Below are 20,517 nucleotides of genomic sequence, written 5' to 3' on the forward strand. Positions count from 1 at the left end.
GAATAATTAAAAAGTGGTGTTATTAACAATTTCTGGTTGTAAGATTTGTATGGGAACATTTAAAAGAGAAACATGAAAGAAAAGGCTAAAGAAGAAAGATTGAACTGTGCTTCTGTTGCGTTTCACATCTCTGGTGGCTGAAGTGAGAACTCAGAAAAAATACATGGATAAAACCTGCCGTTGCATTTTTTTTTCCCTGCAGATGATGAGATGGGGTGAGGTGGAGGTGCCAGTTTCTGTAAGCATAGGTTGGCATAATTTGTACCAGATTTGGAGAAGAAATGCTATGCTAACTCATACGGATTTTTATCATGCAGTAACAGTGTGGAGAAAGAGCAGGCAGTATTCCTTCCCTTTTTAGGAAAAGCTTTAGGGTGAGTTAGAGCATGCTGAGGTGCCTCTTGTCTTTCCTCAAACCTAAGATACTTGACTTAAGGTCACTGCTGAAGAGTAAATGCTCAGAGAAACGGACCTGTGCAGCTGGAAGGGCACTAGGAGTGAAGGCCAAGGAAGAGATCTGTTGGTCAACTGCAAGGACCAGTTTTAAAAAACTGTGCAAGCACACACTGAGCAGCCTGAAGTGGGTATGAACAAGTGAATTCAGTACTCTGGTGTGTGGTAAAAGATACAGAAATTATTTGCATTTGAGGATGAAAAAAGATTAAAGATAATAGTTGTCAAATAGCTTTGCAGAGGTGAAAGAACTGATTCTTAGGAGTTTCCAAAAATGGATTAGAAAACTGCGTGGAGTTTCTTATCAAAAGAGAAACTATTCAGCAAATCGGTTCAGAATTTGTTCAAAGGCCTTGAGGTGAAAGAAGCAGAGGTTTGGAGAAACAGTTTAGACCATATCAGAATATTCCTGTTGTTCAAGGTTTGAAGATAAGGTGGTGGTGTGTTAGAAGGCAGGTGTATGAGCTAAAGTACTGGATGAAAGAGTCGATAAAGCTTAAGGAGAAATCGAAGAGAGATAGAAAGTTAAGTGCTTATGATGAGATTTGGTCTAATAAATAAGAAAGAACAAAGAAATGCCCTATTGTCTTCTACACAAATGACAACAGGTAGCGTAGTTTCTTTCATTATTTTTTAAAATTTATTTATTTTGCCATAACCTATTTATGGTTACCTTAAAGTGAGCATGTAACTTCATACTTGGCATTTTTCTGCCTGACAGATCTTCAATGGAAGTCATCCCCCCCATCATGTTATATAGCAGTGATAATAAAATTAAAATTCAGTGGCTTGTCTTCTGTAGCTACAGTTCTGGGCAATAACAAAAATGCTGCCACCGCTAAGTATTCTTTGTGGGGAGGGGAATGAGAACTCAAACTAGAGTGGATAGAAATAAGATAGGCAATGAACAGAAGAATAGCTGAAAAAGTTTTCAAGACAGACTTCACTACCTCATTTATGCACTACTTATTTTAATCCAAATCTGTTATGATGCTTCTGTTGCAGATGATTCATAATAGACTGTTTTGCTTGTTCTTTTGCCCTTCACTGAACAGTTCCCTAAAAGCACATGGACTTTCTTAGTTTCGGAAACCTTAGTAAAATAGGAAGTTTAAACAAACAAATAAAAAATGGTGGTGACACTTCAAAAATGGCTCGTTAGAAATTGATGGGAAAACCGTCTGTCATTGTTAGCTACAGATTAGATATTTCATGCATCACCAGTGTCTAATACATGCACAAAGGAACAGAATTTAAAAAGGATTATGGGCATTGCTGCTGACATTATATCCTGTTGAACCATGGAGAATAGGTAATACAGTTCCACATAAAAAACCAGGCTGTAGATCCCCATTCTCTTGACTATACAGTCTGTATTTTTTTGTCTTTGATTTGAGCAGTCATTAGTAAAACCCACATGTTGCACTTGTTAGAACAAATTTCATCGGTTCCATAGATATTGTTCCTTTTACCTACCTTCTTCAAGCAATTCTAAAGTGGTTAAAAGACACAATTTTTGTAAATTGTCAGTTTTAATGTGAAGGTGTTTACCTGTGTTTATTTTGTACTGAAATAACTTTCCAGCCAAAACAAAAGCAATGTTTCATGGCCAACTATGAGGCATCTTCTTTTGAAAGTAGAGAAGGATTTTTAGAGAACAGCAGTCACTATTTCGTTATTGCTAATGATGTGCAAGACTACTTTGAAGGCAGCATTTTCTCTGTTTCGGGAGATAAGAGGGAGAAAATGAAGCCTGAGTATGTATTTAGTTGTAGTGTAGGTGAATACGTTTTAGTTATGTCAAGCAGCTCAGTAGTGAAGTACTATCCAGCCCAGACTGCATTGATTTCCATCAGTGGTGCTCAGGTATCTTAGATCAATAGATTATATTACCGTTGTTGGGTCACTGGGGTGATGAAGTTAACATATGTGAAGAAGAATTCTGAAAGGCTATTAATAGTACAGAGTAACATCTAGCATTTGTGGAACTGGCAGTATGTGACCTATAGGTAATGAAAGTAAAAAAGAGAGAGAGTTCTGGGTGGTTTGTTTTGGTTTTCCATTTAAGACATAGTACAGGAAATTAATGTAAGACTTTATTTTGTAATTTTTTTTAAGAAGAGATTGTGCAAAAAGCTACAAAACTGGTTTTGGAGAAGAGTATGATTGTGTGCATACAAAATATGTTTGAAAAAAGATGAGTTATTCAGCTACAGTACTTGAATCTTGAAATGATTGCTTATGTGTGATAGTGCCAGATGAAATACATATTTCACATATACAAATTAGGTGAAATGGTTCAAGTATAAGTAAACCATACACTATACATAATTAGAACATCAACATTGTCTTCCCTGCCAGTAGTTTCTATGGGTAATTAAATTTAAGTTAGTAGTATTTTTGGGTTTGTCTGGGATTTAAATTTTTGTTCTGTTAGATCAATAGAAGTATTATAGGAAAGTATATTTAGACTGCAATTACAGATAGTACACTATTTGAGATCCTCTGTAAACAGTGCTTGCTCTTCACCAGTATTAAGCAGACTAATGCAGGATTTGTAATTATCACACTTACTTCCACTAAATGCCAATTTTGATGTGTGGGGAAAAAAAAAAGTTATACTAGGAAGCCTTTATCTTTGAAGGTCACAGAGAAAGGGGAGCACAAATACAAAAGCTGCACCTCTCTGTGAGCATCCATAAGTATTGTGATGTGTGTCCCTTTGGCTTGTTCGTTCTCTGTCTGGAAGGGGCAGTCATAAAACTTCCATAGGTTTACTCTATTGAAATGACTCAGCGAGATAGCTATAGTAGAAAGTTGGATTGTTTATATTACAATAGATATCAAAGGTAGATAAAGACATAACTGACTCTTGGAGAGCAGTTGAAAGTAATTTTTGTTGTTTGCTTTTATAGTTTTATAGCAGAACAGTAATCTCTTTAAGGACAAAGCTATTTTTGAAATCTGGTTGCTAGGACATAACAAGTCAATTTTGTTTTGTAACAGAATCTGTAGTAGGGAAACACCTACCTCATCTTGTGATGTAGTATTTGAACAGCATATACATATATCTATACATGTATATAGATACTGGGTTTTTTTTAACATTGAGAAGCTGTCTGAGTTGAACTTTAAAATGCTTACTTTTGCTCTTTTCCTGTTGTTTGTACGCTTGGAAATTGTGGCACTCCTTTATGAAATATTGCATGGCTTTAGTTGAATAATTCTTCTTAGGCAAACTTGAGCAAGGCCTGTGTTAATGTGGTCTTTGGTACATTTAACTGTGGCAAGACGAAATGTTACTGCCTCATTTATTTGTTGGAAGTTACAATCCTCATACATGATTAGGTGAATGGTAAGATATTATAATTTGGATATAGTTTGAATCATTAATGAAGGTCAGTTTCTGCAAAACCTGTCTTCTGTTATTCTGATAACAAATGTGAGAATAGAGATATCCTTGCTTCTTAATCTTTCTCTGAAATATTTTCTAGACTGCCAGTATTGAAGAAGACAAACTCTTTAGCCTTTCCAAGTGTTTTATTTTATGTAGTCTCCTTTGAAAATCTGAGTTTATAATGTTGAACTTAGCATTGTGAGAGTTCACATGCTAAATGATTCACCAGCTAAACTTTTATGAATAATTGGCTACTGGTGAGTGTTGAAAATATGTGAACAGTGCTCTTAGAATGTATAAATGTTGATATTATGTGGTTGTTATCCTGATGACCCAATGTATTCTGCTATACTAAATATTACAGCTATCCTTCATTATTGGTTTACAGGGACCTGGTTGGTTCTGGACATAAGGTATTCAATGTGTTCTATATTTGGAGTGAAAAAAGCCCCATTGTTTAATATGGAATATTAATACATTTGTTCAAAGACACATTTTTAATGCCATTGCTTCCATTCCTGGATTTGGTAGTTCTTTGATGTCAGACTGAGCCAAAGGCATACAGTTTTTGTGACACACCTCCTTGGAGCTTCAGTAGATCCAAGGTAAATATCAAGGGACAATACTGAAAGCAGCTTAAAAAAATAGGCATAGAACATCAGAAAAAAAGACCTGATAAAGACATCTTGCTTAAATGACAGAAGTGCTTGCAGAGTTCAGAAGCAGTTGGAAGTGTAAGGGAAAGAAATGTTTTTGTCTCGTCCATTCAAATAATTATGCAGAGGTCATTTGCATAGACTTTAAATTGGTGTGTATTCAATTATTTTTCATGTCAGATTTTCTAAATGTCGCAGTAATCTATCTTCAGGGTTCAATTCATATTGCTCATGCTTCATAAAATTTCAGAGTTGCCATCTACCACTTCATGTTGCTGTGCTAATAAAGGTTTCTAATAAAACTTACTGCTAATAAAGGTAATAACAATTGCCAATCCTTACCTGGTCTTCCTTTGTTGCCTGTGGTGGAAGGAACAGACCAGAAAAGATCTCTCCTCTACTCCCCTAGATCAAAAGTACCTTCTGTGCTTAGCACTCTTCCTAAGACTTCAGTGTCATCTCCATATACTAGGTAAAGAACGTTGAGGTCAAGTGACAGAACTACTGTTGCATTGCTAAACTTCCCAAATTTAACAAATGTCTCTCCTGCAGGGGCTGTTACCTGCTTGCAGGTGATAGCTTTTATTTTTTCAGTGCTGCATTCTCCTTTCTTTCAGGTTTGTCAGGTCAAAGAAGACTTGTCTCAAAATCAGTGTACTAAACCACAGTAAGTTACATGTAACTCTCAAAAAGTATCAGTGTGATACAAACAAAACAGGTGTGGAGCGAATTTCCACATCAACTAGACCCTTCACACTGAAATCTGGTAGAAAGGAAGAGAGTTCCAAGGTGAAGTAGTGCTGAAGGTACTGGTTTGCATAGCTCCAGCAATAAACTCAGTACTGTCAGATTTGTCGTCAAAGACAGGCATTAAATTAACATGGAGGAGCACAAGCAAACAAGCAACTAGGGAGATAGAAGCCTTTTGTTCAGGAATCCTTCAAAGGTGGAGAATCTTCCAGATAGCTGATTTAAGCAACATCAGAGCTCTAACATATAATCTTTATGTAACATCGGTTTCTTGGGTGCTGCGTGACAACTGATTCCTTCTGATTCTTGAAGGAATGAAATAATATATTTTTTCTCTACCAAACTGAATCAGTACCATTCAAGATAAGATATTGGAGGTAGATTCTTTACTTACTACTGTTCACCATAGCTAATTTATCATCATCATTTACTGATTCCGTGTTTTCACAAATGAAGGTTTTTCTCTCTGGCAGACTCAATCTCTGGAGAAGCGTTGCCTGTTAAAAAGCATGCAGATTACACAGTTTCTCTCAGATTGCTGGGTGGAGTCTTGAGGTACCTTGTTTCACTTGTACTGATTGTTGCTGTTCCAGGGTGGCATGGACACATAGGCAAAGAATGCAGTTCTTGATGTTAGTGACAACAGATGGTAGGGTGAAAATTAATCCGTGTCCTTTTTCCATTGCATTTTGTCAGGAATAGAAGGAAGTCTAAAGCAAGTTTGCTTCATAGGTAATGTTACTCAAAAGAGCAGCTTTACATGCCAGAATGCATAAACACCCTGTATGGGGGTCTGCAGTAATTAAGAAATGACTCTGATACCCTTCTGATAACTTGAGGAATTTCAGACAAGGAAGTTCCAGGTTTTTTTCAGGGATGATTTGATTTTTTTAATCTTTTTATAATCTGTTTTAAAAATCTTGAACATGGTAAATGGTTTTTCCTAACACCCTAGATAATAACCAAAACTGTAAAGCAAAAATAAAAGAAAATACTCCCAAAATATGAAAACCTTGTTTTTTACTGTTTAATGAATCCCTGCTGCATCTAAAACAGAAGTTTCAGGAGCTGATGGGAAGGCATTTTACTACTGGTTTTCTACATGGTTGTGGTCTATGAACAAGGCTGTTGATACCAAACTGTATCGTATTTTCTGGTTCCAAGCCATATAACTAGTGACAGTAACAATGCACAGTTTTACTTGTTTTGTTGTCTGTCTTAATGAAAAATAATAAAAGTATTCAGTGTGCTGTTTTAAGCCCAGACATCCCTCCTAATGAGACTGCCCTCTGGTGACTGGTGATTTTTAATTATTTTAATGTTTCCCAACTAAAACAGAAAGCAATGTAATTTCATCTGGCTTTGTAGATAGGAGGATTTGCTGCAAAATCCTTATTGAGATAAATATGCAAATAATTTCATGGATCTAATGGAAAAGGAACTAAATGTCTCACTTCTGTGGTCCAGTAGTCTGAAAGTTGTATCCAGTCTGATGTAAGATGTATCTTGTATTTTGATTTAGGAAAATGGAAAAAGAAGAAAGGCTTCATTAAAAAAATGGGAGTTGAAATGCCCTTTGTAGGATATAAAGTTCTGTTTCCTAAAAGAGAAGTGTGTGCATTGCAGCTGAACCAGAGCTTAAAATAAAAGCCGAAATGTAGTTCATGCTCTCATTGAGCTGAATGTTACTCTGTGATTGTACGAAACTCATTGCTTTAAACAGGATTAAGGAAGAAATATCTGGAAAACAAGTAAATACAACTTTGTCTATTTGTGCCTCTAAATTTAATGTTTTCTTCTTTGTCATGTCCCCGAACAGACAGAATATTAGGAGATAATTTTAGTTGCTGTTACTAAAAGTAAGAATGTGGGCAGAGTATTATGTAATCAGAAGTATACAGAATAAAGAAAATATATCTTTAAAAATGAGAAAAAGGACAAGGATAAAGTGAAGCAATTAAACTAGAATAAAAACTACCTAAGCCTCCTGAAGTTCTGTATGCATCAAACGTGCAAAAGGTGCACTTACACACTATTATGGTAGCAGAAACTGTATCTTTTTAACCCTTTTCCTGGCAGTGTGCCTCCCAAATCCTTTTCCTCTAGTTTGGGGTCAATATCCACTTATATTTCCAGGTTTAAGAACAAGCTGAAGGGGTTCAGCCTATTCTATCTGCAGTTTTTATTTAGTTGTTTGTATTGTACTTCAATCACTTTCAAATTCAGAAATCCAAAAGCAGAAAAAGATGTATCAATCTGTCTTCAGAACAAGAAAATACAAATAAATTTTTAATGTGCATCAGGAATATGTTCCGTAAGTATAGGTCTAGCTTCTGAAAATGTAAAACCTAAGAAATGAAGCAATTGCTGTGGAGCCTTATGTTTATGGTGAAAATTAACAGTTCTATATCTGATACACTTCTATGCCTGCTTTTCTAAAGACAATTATAATTTTATTGTTTCAGTGCTCAGGAATCCATAAAGCTAGAAGGGAATAAGTATGTATTATTATGGTTATAATTATTAAAATTACATAAGCTCTGCCAAGATTCACATGCCAAAAAGTTCTTAAAACCATTTCTTCTTCAGTTCTATGAAGAATTTATGTGAAACTATTCACTACCTATTTAGTAAAGGAATACAGCTGCCTCTGAAATATCAGGGATTCATAGCATGTCAGATTAGAGAAAATAGCATAGTTTCAGAAAATACCAACCCACAGAACTGAATTTTCAAAAGTACCTGAATTATTTAGACTGTTAGATATGTTTTCAAATTTGAGGAAAGTGGTTTGGTCCATAGATCTTTGTGTATCTGATAGAGACTGCTAAGTTCATAAGCCTACCTGCACTATTTCCTTTATAACCAATGAAGATAAGTAGATGGAGAGATTCCTTTACAAAAATCATTCAACTCATCTGAGATGAACTTCTAAGTAACTTACTTCTATCCACTGTTTTGAAAATGGCTTAACTCATGAAGTACAGACTTTCAGTAATTAGAATTCCATGTTTGGAAGACAAGTTTGTTCCTAGCTGGTGTGCTCTGCAGTGTTTCTGAAGACCAGATCCCTCAGCTGTCTAGATGAAACAGAGCTTACTCTAAGGGTGAGTTTTAGTTCAGACTGAGTAGGTTTTTTAATTAAATCTCAAAGACATCCCCAGTTACCGCGCTTTGGTTGGCTTGCAATGATGAATGATCTTATATGTGTAAACTGGAATCTTTTTGGATGAAACTTTAATGTATCCCGTGTGATACAAATGAATGTTTGCAACAGGACTTGCTGTTTCATTATGAACCCACTAAGAAGGGCTTTCAGACTCTACAGTATCACTTAGAATGCCATATACTGGAGGTAACACTTTAAAAAAAAGATAGTATATAATCTGTCCCTTCAGGGAATGCCAGGCTGTGCAGCATCAAGTGGGCCTCCTGTCAGGACCAGTCATGGAGAGCCTGTCTTTGGAAAGATTACCCCATTCTGGTTACTCAAGCTCTTACAGGATTCTCTTACAAGAAAACAACTATATTCATCCTTTCTACTGTTAAGTAGAAAGGTTGTTGACATGAGAACTTGTTGCTGCAGTTTCAGATAAAGGCAAGAACACACAGCTGGTGCAGTCATATGTACTGAGTGAGACTCCTCTGTTAAAATTAGCCAGTGAGGTATCCAGTGGTCAAGGGATGGATGCAACACCACACAGACCACAGGGTCAAGCTCTACATGCTACGTATCACAGCAAGTATATGCCTGCTCGGTTAAACTATTACATGGATCATTAACCCCTTGATACCCTGTGGTATTCCAGTCTGGATCACTACAGATGCCTTTGCAATTATATGCTATGTGTCTTTTTCAGAAATTCTTGATACTTTCTTTAATTAGTAGAACATGAATTGCTGGAGTGTGAGACTTGGGTTAGTATTCTACTGCTGAAATAACTTCCAGTACTCAACAATACTCATGTTCCTACTGAACAAAGAGTAGCAATATATATGGTTCTCTTCATATGTATTGGGATTGAAATCTACTTTACATCCATCCAGTGTTTTTGCTTTGCAATTATTGAATAGGTAATACAGACAGCATCAGTTGGTCATTTTGAAAAGTAACATACGCAAAATAAGTAATAGGTTGGTTTACAGATAATTATGTTAACTTAGGAAACATGTTGACTTGCATAATATTCAACAACCTTCATGATCAGCATGTGATCAGAGGAAAAGAGTGAAAGTTGTTTCAGTCAGTTTAAGTATCTTAGGACATAGTGTACATTTTACTGTAGTGTTCTTCTATAGATAATTTTTATTTCTGATGTGCAATGGCAGCAAGGTCCATTGCATTCACAGTTCATGCACTATATTATTAGTCATCTTAACACTATATGTATTTTGCATTCCATGATGCAGACTTCTCAGACACTTACAATGATTAGGCATGCAATAAAGAGCTCATCCATGCATGTCGTCTTATCTGGTACCATTCCCCAAGTATTTTATCTCTGCTTTCCTACCTACCACTTCAGACTCATCTTGAAGACTGCAGGTGGTGCATCTGCTTTCCATAAGCCAGCATCTGCCTCTCTATTAAAATAACAAATTGGAGGTATATGTTTGACAAAGGTAACAAATTTGTTTTCCTTAATTTCAGCTTCCCATCACTATTCTAACAGCTGATAAAGGCAGGTGGAATTTCTTTTATAATTTAATAGTGAAATTGATACTCACCTTTCAATTTACTCTGTAAAAGACAAATTGCACTTTACTCACTGATTAATCCTAAGGAGAGAGGGGAAGAGGTAATATTTCTTCCTGTGTGGCCACTTCTTGCTATAAACATTTACACAGTTTGGAAAGATTTATCACTTGGTCATGGCAGACATGAGTGTATTGAGAAATCAAAGTACTGGATAATGGATGAGCTTCTTGACTATTTCTTCCTTTGTTTAATCTTTTCATCTGAACTTTGTACCTGAACTTCCTCATTGAAATCAAACCAAGCTATTGTGTGTTTCACTGCTAAGGAAACTTCCCATTGTCAGATTGACAGCCCAAGGAGCTGAATGTCCTTAGTGACTAACTGCAGCAGTGGTAGATAAATACCACTTACTTGCACTGAATTGAGAAGATGAGAGGATAGTTCAGTCTCTGTGTTCAAATTGATAACTGTTTACAAAAAGTGATGATGACTATTGTAGTAATTGTTATAAGAAGGATGATACTCTCATCATAGAATAATAGAATGATTTAGGTTGGAAAGAACCTTTAAGATCATTGAGTCCAACTGTAGCGAACCATAATAATGAAGGGTGTCCTAGTATTTCTCAAAGGCAAAGCTACTGACATGCCATTGTTGACTGGGACAGCAACTAAACACATCTAGGAATTTATCTCAACCACAAATATATGTATTTCTACTTTAACTTAGGAGTTTCAGTGTAATAACTTGGGAGTTGTTGCTTGGATTTGTCCTAAGCAAGACATGCCTTTAATAAAAAGTCAATGGTCCACTAACCTGAGATACTGCGGTACTTTCACAGTGCCCAGGACTTCTTACAGCAGTCAGGTGGGCCTTGGGGACTGGTTGTACACCTGCACTGAACTCTACGATTCAGTTCAGGAGCCTGAATTAGAATGCAGTGGTGTGGAAAAGGTCTTCCTGTTATTCACATTAACCAAAAGTTTTCTGGCACACTTCAGAAAAGGGCAATGAGTGAACAAGTTTGTAACACAGCGTTTTTATTTCAGGAGTTAATTGGTCATGCCTTCTTAACCACAGTAATAAAAGAAATAGGAATTTTAGTCTTTGCCATTATTATCCTTTATGACTTTGTCTCAGCCATTGAAAAATTCTACCCTATTTCTTCTATTCATAAAGATTGCTATATATGTATCCTATGTTAAGAGTATGTTAAAAAAAAAAAGGCAGCGTAAAAACTAATACTACTTTTGCAATCCGGAACAGATTGAGCAGCTAGTTTCATCCTCAGTCTTGGGCATTTCCCTGTCCTGCAGCCTGGCTGTGGCCTCCAGCCCTCCCAATGCAAAGGGCTGTGGTTTGTCAGGCAGTGACTGCCGGTGGCAGGGGGTGGTGGTGTCACCCCCTACTAGAAAGGCAACCCCCAGAACTGAAGCTGGAGCAGGGGAGCAGCAGTTGCTGGCCCTGGCATAAGGGTTAAACCAGTGACACCCAGCTCAGGCCTGGTGAGGCTGAGCCCCTGCACAGCTAGGTCAGTGTGCAGCTGAGGGCCTTATGCTGGCAGTGGCAAAAGCCATAGAATGATAAAATGGTTTGGATTGGAAGGCACCTTTAATGATCATCTAGTCCAACCCCCCATGATGGGGCATGGAGATGTTTCACCAGATCAAGATGCTTGAAGTTTCATCCAGCCTGACTTGGGAACACTTGCAGTGATAGGGCATCCACAACTTCTTTGGGCAAACTGTTGCAGTGTCTCACCACCTTTACTGTAAAAAATGTCTTCCTTATTTCCAATCTGAATCTACCCATTTTCAATAAAAAACTGTTGTCCCTCATCTTGTCACTATGGTCCATGTTAAGAAGTCTCTCTCCATCTTTCTTATAGGCTTCTTTTAATTATTGAAAGACCCAATTAAGTCTCCCTTCTCTTCTCCAGAAGAAGCCTTCTCTTCTCCAGACTGAGCAACCCCAACTCTGTCAGCCTTTTTCCACAGGTTATTATTGTGACTGTCCCCTGGACTTGCTCTAATGGGTCCCTGCCTTTCTTATACTGGGGAACCCAGAGCTGAGTGCAGTGCTCGAGTTGGTGTCTCATGAGAGCCTGGTAGAGGCTCCTCTGGGCTTTGCTGCTTTTTATGCAGCCCAGGACACAATTGGCTTTCTCAGCTGCAAGTGCACATTGATGGCTTATGTCCAGTTTTTCATCCACCACCATCCTCAAGTCCTTCTCCACAAGGCTGCTGTCAGTCCATTTATCCCTCAGCTGATATTAGTACTGTTGATTGTGCTGATCTAGGAGTCAGACTTTGTACTTGGCCTTCTTGGACATAATGAGGTTCACATGGGCCCAGTTCTGGAGCCTGTCAAGGTCTCTGTGGATGGCATCCCTTCCTTCAAGTGTATCAGCTGCAACACTGAGCTTAGCGTCACGTGTAAACTTGCTGAGGGTGCACTCATTTCCACTGTTTATGTGATTGATGAAGATACTAAGTAGTGTTGTTCCCAGTACAGACCCCTGAGGGACACCACTTGTTACTGATCTCCATTTGAACGTTCAGCCATTGAATTGAGCCTCTTTGGACACAGCCATCCAGCCAGTTCCTTATCCATCAAATAGTCCTTCTATGAAACCAGTGTCTCTCCAATTTAGCAGCAAGCATGTTGTGTGGGACTTTATCAGAGGCCTTACAGAATTCAAAGTAGATGACATATGTAGCTCTTCTCTTGTCCACTCATGCATTTATTCCATTGTAGAGGGCCACTGGTTTAGTCAGGCATGATTTGCCTTTTGTGAAGCCATACTGGCTGTCTTTGATTGCCTCCCTGTCTTCCATATGTTTTAACATAGCTTATAGGAAGGTATATTCCATGATCTTCCCAGGCACAGAGGTGAAGCTGACTGGATGGTAACTCCCAGGGTCCTCCCTTCTACCCTTTCTAAAAATGGACATGCTGTTTCCCTTTTTCCAGTCACCGGGGTCTTTGCCTGACTGCCATGACTTTTCAGCTATGGATGGTGCCTTGGAAACTGCATCAGCCAATTGCCTTAGGACCCTGGAGTGTATCTCATTGAGCCCCATGGACTTAGGTATGTTCAGGTTCCTCAGGTCGTCTCAGATCTGACCTCCTCCTAGATCTGGAAGGACTTAATTCCCCCAGTCCCTACCATGAGGTCCAGGGGCTTGAGAAATGTGGGAAGGAGAGATGAGCAATGAAAACTGAGGCTAAAATTTGTTGACTACCTCAAACTTTGTGTTGGTTTGTCACTAGTTCTCCTGTTTTACTTAATCTCCTGTTCTGGCCAACATACCTGTAAAAGCCCTTGTTATTCACTGCATCCCTTGCCAAACTGAGCTCCGTGCCTTAGCTTTCCTAATCCCATTGCTACACATCCAGGCAGCATCCTGTATAATTCCTAGGATACATGGCCCTTGTTCCATTGCCTGTGAATTTCTTACAGTTCAGTTTGTCCAGGAGGTCCCTACTGTGCCATGCTGATCTCTGCTCCTTGCCTGATTGCTTACATGTGGAAATTTTGCTCTAAGAAAAATGGCCTTAAAGAGCTGCTAGCTCTGTTCAATTCCTCTGAATCCTGAGGGCTATTTTCTAGGGCAGAGGTCCTCAAACTACAGCCCATGGGCCAGATACAGCCCTCCAGGGTCCTCAATCTGGCCCCCGGTATTTACAGAACCACCCGTGTCCCCCCCTGCCAGGGGTTGGGGGGGGGGGTAACCAAGCAGCCGCAGATGACTGCCTGCCACTTCATCCGTGCACTGCCCCCCTGGTTAAACAGTTTGAGGACCCCTGGCCTAGGGGGTCCCATCTGCTAATTCCTTAAACAACTGAAAGTTGACTGTCCTGAGATTCAGGGTCCTGACTCTGCTTGTCAGCTGGCCCATATCCTTCAAGTTGTGAATTGTATCAGGGCATGAACACTGCAGCCCAGGCTGCCACCAATCTTGACCTCTCTAATTAGTTAATCGGTGTCACATTTGATTGGTTACAAATGGAGAGTTCTAGGAAGAAAGTAGAGAAGGAATAATGGAAGATGGTAATGAGGCTCAGGTGAATTAGAGGAGTGATATGGGTAGAAATTTGAGGTGAACATCTAGAAGTGACATATAAGACTAACGAACTAGTAGCACCAGAAGAACACCAGAGGTGAACTTATAGCATAGCTTTTGCAGGTAAAAGCTGGTGGAGTATGTAAAATGGGTCAGATAGCTTTTTGAGGAGCAAAGAATGCGTTAAGATTTCAGAGAGTAAAAGAAGAAAGATGTTTGTGGTAGGAAAGAGGAAAGTGCGTACTTGAAGCCTCTGTGGTGACTGGAAGTGTATGTCTTTGGAGCTTTGTGGTTTGTATTACTCTAAATTTAAAGCTCTGTGTGTATTGAAAGTGACTTTGTTTTACTGCTTCAGATAGTCCAATAGCATCTAGCTTACAAGGAATTAATTCATCACTGAGCACTGCAATTTTTCAGGCTGTTAGTTGATTTGACTGAATGCACTAGACAGCACAAACTCTTACTGTTGAATGGACCGTCACTGTGTGTATTTTATACCTGACAAGCTGACCTAAACTTCACTGGACATCTTGCCATTTCTCATCAGGATCCTGTTTGGGAGTCAGGTGAATGATGGGCACGCTATATGTGAGGGTTCGGTTGTGGTTTCCTGTTGCTTTGACCAAACCACCAAGGAAAAAACAGTTCTATTGCATCCTGAATAATGCATTTTTTTCCTGTAGAAACACCTGTATTTGTGGCAAAGGCAAGTGCTTTGACTGATGTTTTCTGAAACCTTGGTACAAAATACAGAGGACTGAAAAGATTTCTTCTATTTTTCTGCTGTAAGATGTCTGAAAGCAAAAAATGTCACCTGAATTTTGTTCTGTTCTGGTATAATCATCTGACTTACTGCTTTTGTCAATCTTTGGCATTTTTCCAGAGCTAGCTGAGTTTTGTTGGAATGAGCCCACCAATAGGATTCTTTTTAATTGATAGAAAGTCACTTCAGAATTCTTTAAGATTCAGAGTAGGCTGCTGTCCCAGTTAGCGTGCTGAAAAACTGGCTTTAGCTGAGAGTAGCTCTTGCCAATCTGTGTAAGTAACTGATGGAAGGGAGTGAAAAAGATGGGGCAGACTCTTCTCAATGGTGTCTAGTCACAGGACAAGAGGTGGTGGGCAAAACCTGAAAATACATGAAATTCCCCTTTAAGATAAGAAAATGTTTGGTGTGTGTTTTTTTTTTTTTTTTTTTTTTTTTTTTTAAACTGTGGGGATGGCCAGGTGCTGGAGGAGGTTGCTCAGAGAGGTTGTGGAGTCTCCATCTTTGGAGATATTCAAAAGCAGGCTAAATGCTGTTCTGAGAAAACTCTGGCTGATCCTGTTTTGAGCAGGGGGAACTAGATGAGCCTCAGAGGCTTTTTCCAACATCATCCATTCATGGATTCTTAAGACTCTTCCCTGTTACTTGATTCCTTAAAACTTGTGAAAGTAGAATGTAAGGCAGGTGATACCGATATATTTCACTGCAATGTGAGAAATAAACAGTTTTCAAGCGGGTGAGAACCAAATAATTTAATACTTTTAACTTATATTCAGATAGAACTTACAGCATTAATATTGGGTTTTCTGGGTACCATTCATGACTGTAGCTTGCAATTTTTAACTTTGGTTTTAATGTTTATACAGATAGTAAAATACAAAACTATGGATATAATTTATATTGTATATTTTAATTATCCTCTAATTATCCTCTACTTTTGTTTGCGTGTGTATGGGAAGCTCTTAAATCTATGGAGAGCTCTACGGAAAGTCAGCAGATAATACTTGCGGAAGTTGATCTATATGTGTTGGAGTTCTACACATGTCACAATCAAAGCATGGGGCTTATATTATTCAAATGAATAGAGAAGAGAGTCATGCATTAATTTGTATTGTCAATGAAAATACTTGGATTTGGTTATTTAAAAGAAAATGTTTCTATGGATTCTTGAAGGAAAATATTAAGAATTCTTTTATCAACTTAAATCTCGTTTCTCTCATTACATGTGGCAATGCATGGTTCCTTGCTAGAGTATTCTTCTTCTTTTTGAAGATGTTATGAATTACTCTACTCTATAATAAAAGCTTTTATTATGTAAAATTAAAGCATCATTTCAACAGCCAGTCAGATTATTTTCAACAAAAGATAATATTTTTAGCTTTCCCCCTGCCCCCCAAAGTTTTTCTCGCAACTGATTGTCCAGTGTCAGTGATTCAGAGATACTTCATTTGTAACAGAGGCTCATACTTTCATACAGTGACTACTTAGGAGAAAATTAAACAAAGTGCTGAGCTGCGCATACCCTGTAATTCAGTGTTATTCAGTGGATGTTCCCTCTAGGTATCAAATTGATGCTACCATATATAGCAAAAGCAGGTTACTCTGTTACTCACAACAAACAAAACATTTATGTGTAACCATGTTTCCAAAAATGTGGTTTGGGTGCTATAACTGAGTCCTGAAATAGGTTGTGAGTTTTTTTTCCATAGTTAGTTTAAGAATGCCTTTTGACAGTTACAACTATTTTTCTTCCCATGAAAAACAAACAGTAACCTGATTATTTTAATCCTTATTGCTAAAATACTCAGGACTTTCAAATTATAAAGGTAGTAATTCCTATTTAATTTCATGTGACATGGAAATTATACCCCACAAACCAATCACGCAGAACATTAAAAATTCCACAGAAAATGCTGTTTGTTTTAAAGGGGCCTAGTTTGCCACACAAAAGGCAAGCAATACTCATGCCTTATAGAACTGCCTAATTGGTTCTCCATTGAATGACCTGTTTATTATCTAAGAACACTTCCTTTTATCAATTTAGAACTATGAAACTATATATGAATAGTTTAATACCTGAAATCAATATCAGTCAAAACAGGTAAGAGCTGGAATATTTAATCTTTTGTATTTTCTGGTGTCCTGAAAAATAGTTGCAAATATTTTCAATGAGGACAGAATTAAATAAAACATATAACAAGAATGTATGCCTTTTAAAGCACGTATAGCCTTCTTGTATTGCAGCTAATGAGGTATTTTTTCTCTGCAAACTTTGATATAATTAGCAAATATTTATTTGCATTTTTTGAACCTTACTGTATTCATGTTGTAAATAAAAATATTTATCTAATTCATGAAGACAGATTTCTTTACAACCAGATGTAATGTAGGTTATGGTCCAAGTTTTTTTTTCTGTGAGATCAATAACAGGTCTTCACAAAAGCATCCAAAGAAGAGACAGAACATAAAGAAAAGAGGATTCCTCTATCATTTGTAGTGCCTTTGACCTCCTACCCTCTTTTCCTAAGAGTGTACTGAATGCTACCTGGTGCTTTTCATTCCAAACACTGAAGTACCTACTTAGTACTTTCATACATATGAGAAGACATATTTTTAATCCTAAAGCGTAAAGAAATTTACAATCAATGTTTGATAACTTTTGATGTTGTTTCATCTTAGAGAAATTCCGTAGATGATTTTGCCAGCATTAACTAGGTGGTTCTCCCAGTGGGTAAATCCAGTGTTTTAGAATAAGTAATTTTACATTTGCTCAAACAAACTGTGGGAGAAGAACCTGAATATAACTTTTATTCCTAGTGCAGTCTGATTACAATTGGCAGAAAAAATATTTAGACTTTTTTTTTTTTTTTAATAGAAATAGTGCAACTGATTTGGCTAGTTTGTTGATTTTCATTCTGCCACCATGTCAGCTTGCTTTCTTTTTTTCTTTTCAGATGCACTTGTACAGCAGGGTGGACAGGGCCTGACTGCAGTGAAGATATAAATGAATGTGATTCTGAACCGTGCTTGAATGGAGCCACCTGTTACGAATCTGTTAAGCAGGGACAGTTTGTATGCATTTGTCCTCCATTTTATACTGGTGACTTCTGCCATCAGCGCTTCAGTCCGTGTGAGCTGCCTTACAATCCATGCATAAACAATTCAACCTGCTTAGCACAAGTTGATGGAAATCCAATGTGCGTTTGCAAAACAGGTAAGAACTGGTATAATTAATCTTTTCTGTTGTGCTGCAGAAAAGTTGCAAATGCGTGTTGAATTTAATGCTGTCTTCAGTGAAAGTAACAATATATACCTTTCAAAGCACATAAAACCTTCATGAATTATAGGTCTATCAGTTATGTTAAAAGACTGGTAAGATTGCTGTCAGCTTGTCTACTATTAATTTCTTATATTAAATCTATGGCTGTTTTGATTCCAGCACTCAGAATTACTATTTCTGAGTCAATTGTTAAAACAACATAGAGGTAGGCATGCACTTGGGCAGCAGAGCTGACAAACTAAATTGACAAAACGGGCAGAAATAGACAAAGTATATGCAAATTCTTAAAAGTACAAAAATTGAAGCAAGTTGGAAACAGTTTCTTTGCCCGCTGAGCTGTTGGGAAGGCCTGACACACCAGGGGAGTAATCTTCCCCTGCCTAATGGGTTGAGTGGATTGCTCTCCATATGCAGAACAAGCAAAATCACAACAGGTGCTGACAGCTTTCCTGGGCTATGGCTTAAAAGGCATGATCTCTCCCTTGATGTACAAGAACTGCTAAGGTGGAACAGAGCAACAGTTTTAAATGTGCAGAACATCGCTATGTAATTCTGCATAGGAGCTGAAGAATACATTAACTAATTACAACTGCAGTGAAAATTTAAGTAGGGAGAGTACAATTACTGAATTTGGAATTTTGGCAGGATTTTGAAGTCGTCACTCTTTTATACCTATTAATGGTAAGGGTGTTCTAGGAACCAAGGATAGCAGATATATATTAATTGCAATGTTACACCACAATAGTATTATTTGCTGTTTACTGAGCTGCAAAGATATGGAGATAATATGTAGAAGTTAGCAATATTTATAGCTTGGGGGTTTTACTATCAAGTTAAAGATTACCACAAGTTACTGAGTTTAAAAAAAAAAAAAAAATAATCACTGGGGGGTGTGCAAGTTGCTTATTGAAGCAGCTTTTCTAAATCTGCTTTTTGAAAACAGCTTTTAATACAATATATTGATTCTGAAACATTTTTCAGAAATGATTTGTAGAGACATGTTTTCCTAGTTTAGGCTGGGACAGAGTTAATTTTCTTAGTAGCTGGTGCAGTGCTGTGTTTTGGATTTGGTGTGAGAATGATGCTGATAACATACAGATTTTTTTTAATTGTTGCTAGGTAATGTTTATACCAAGTCAAGGACTCTAGTTTCTCAGGCCCTGCCAGCAGGAAGGCTGGAGGGGCACAAGAAATTGGGAGGGCACACAGCCAGGACAGCTGACGCAGACTAGCCAAAGGGATGTTCCATACCCAGGACATCACACTGAGCATATAAACTGGGGGCAGTTGGCTGAGGTCTGCTGATCGCTGCTTGGGGGTTGGCTGGGCATCAGTCAGTGGGTGGTGAGCAACTGTATTGTCACTTGTGTTGGTTTTTTTTTCCTTTTGGATTTCATTCACTTCTCTCCTTCCCATTACAGTTGTTGTTGTTGTTATATTTTATTTTCATTATTAAACTGTTCTTATCTCAACCCTTGAGTTTTACCTTTTCCCCAGTTCTCCTCCCCATCTCTCTGGGGCTTGGAGTGGGGAGTGAGTGAGCTGCCGTGTGGTTCTTAGTGCTGGCTGGGTTTAAACCACGACAGATGTGTAGTTCAACTTTTCTGAGGAACATTAAGAAAAGTCTTGTCTTTTGAAAACATGTAATGCACAGTTTCTCAAGAATCCAAGAAACTTGCAGGCAGGATTCTCACAGAGCTTTGATGGAATCTTCAAGGATTCTTGAAGCTTGCAGCTAGGAGTCTTCAGGGAAATAGCAGGGGAGTTATGTGAATCAGTAACGTGTATTGCTAATAAATCTTGGAAAGTGGAAAATATCTTGGTATTGAAAAGGGGTGAAAAGTGTAATGTTTAACATTTAATGCTAGGAAAAATGCAATCATTTATTCAGGACATCAAAAAATGAGACAGTAAAATACAGATATTTAATTGGAAGCAGTTTATGGAAGTCTATTTCTGCAGTTGTTGTCTTTTTTCTTATTCTCTTATTTTTGTCTGCTGTGTGCCTCCGTTTCTCTCCCAATAAACCTGTGATAATTGTAGATTTGATCACAAAGGACCATCACAGTGACATAGATTACTCCAAGATACCTGACTAGTACCAAATGGCATGTTGATTAAACAACTTGCCAATAGTTAACAGTCCAGTCATTAGAAGGTGTGAATCTGGTTTAGCAAGAGTCACAAAATGTAACTGTGCTTACCAAATTCTAAAGGTTATCTTTATAAAACCGTACCTGAGATGGGTACAACAGGACCACAAATCATGTTACTGGCTGTGGTACTTATTTAGAAGAAAATATCCACTGACTATAGGGATCTGGGATTGGGATGCTATACCAGGACAGAGAAGACAAAAGCTGATGAGTATAGATTGGGCACAATCAAAGTTTACGTAAGATGTTAGCCTAGGACAGAATCAGCAAATTGATAGGGAGATAATGAAGTCATG

General features: G+C 37.9%; 1 protein-coding gene across 1 annotated transcript in view; it reads left to right on the forward strand.

The window, feature by feature from the left end:
* The window catches only part of EYS (eyes shut homolog), an 867,458-nt gene that overhangs the window by 325,214 nt on the left and 521,727 nt on the right, over positions 1-20,517 (forward strand). Inside the window, exon 21 of the mRNA XM_040598785.1 lies at positions 17,740-17,999. Coding sequence (XP_040454719.1) covers positions 17,740-17,999 — 260 coding nt within the window. The remainder of the gene's footprint in view (positions 1-17,739; positions 18,000-20,517) is intronic.

This window comes from Falco naumanni, chromosome 6, assembly GCF_017639655.2.
Source record: "Falco naumanni isolate bFalNau1 chromosome 6, bFalNau1.pat, whole genome shotgun sequence".
Classification (NCBI taxonomy): domain Eukaryota; kingdom Metazoa; phylum Chordata; class Aves; order Falconiformes; family Falconidae; genus Falco; species Falco naumanni.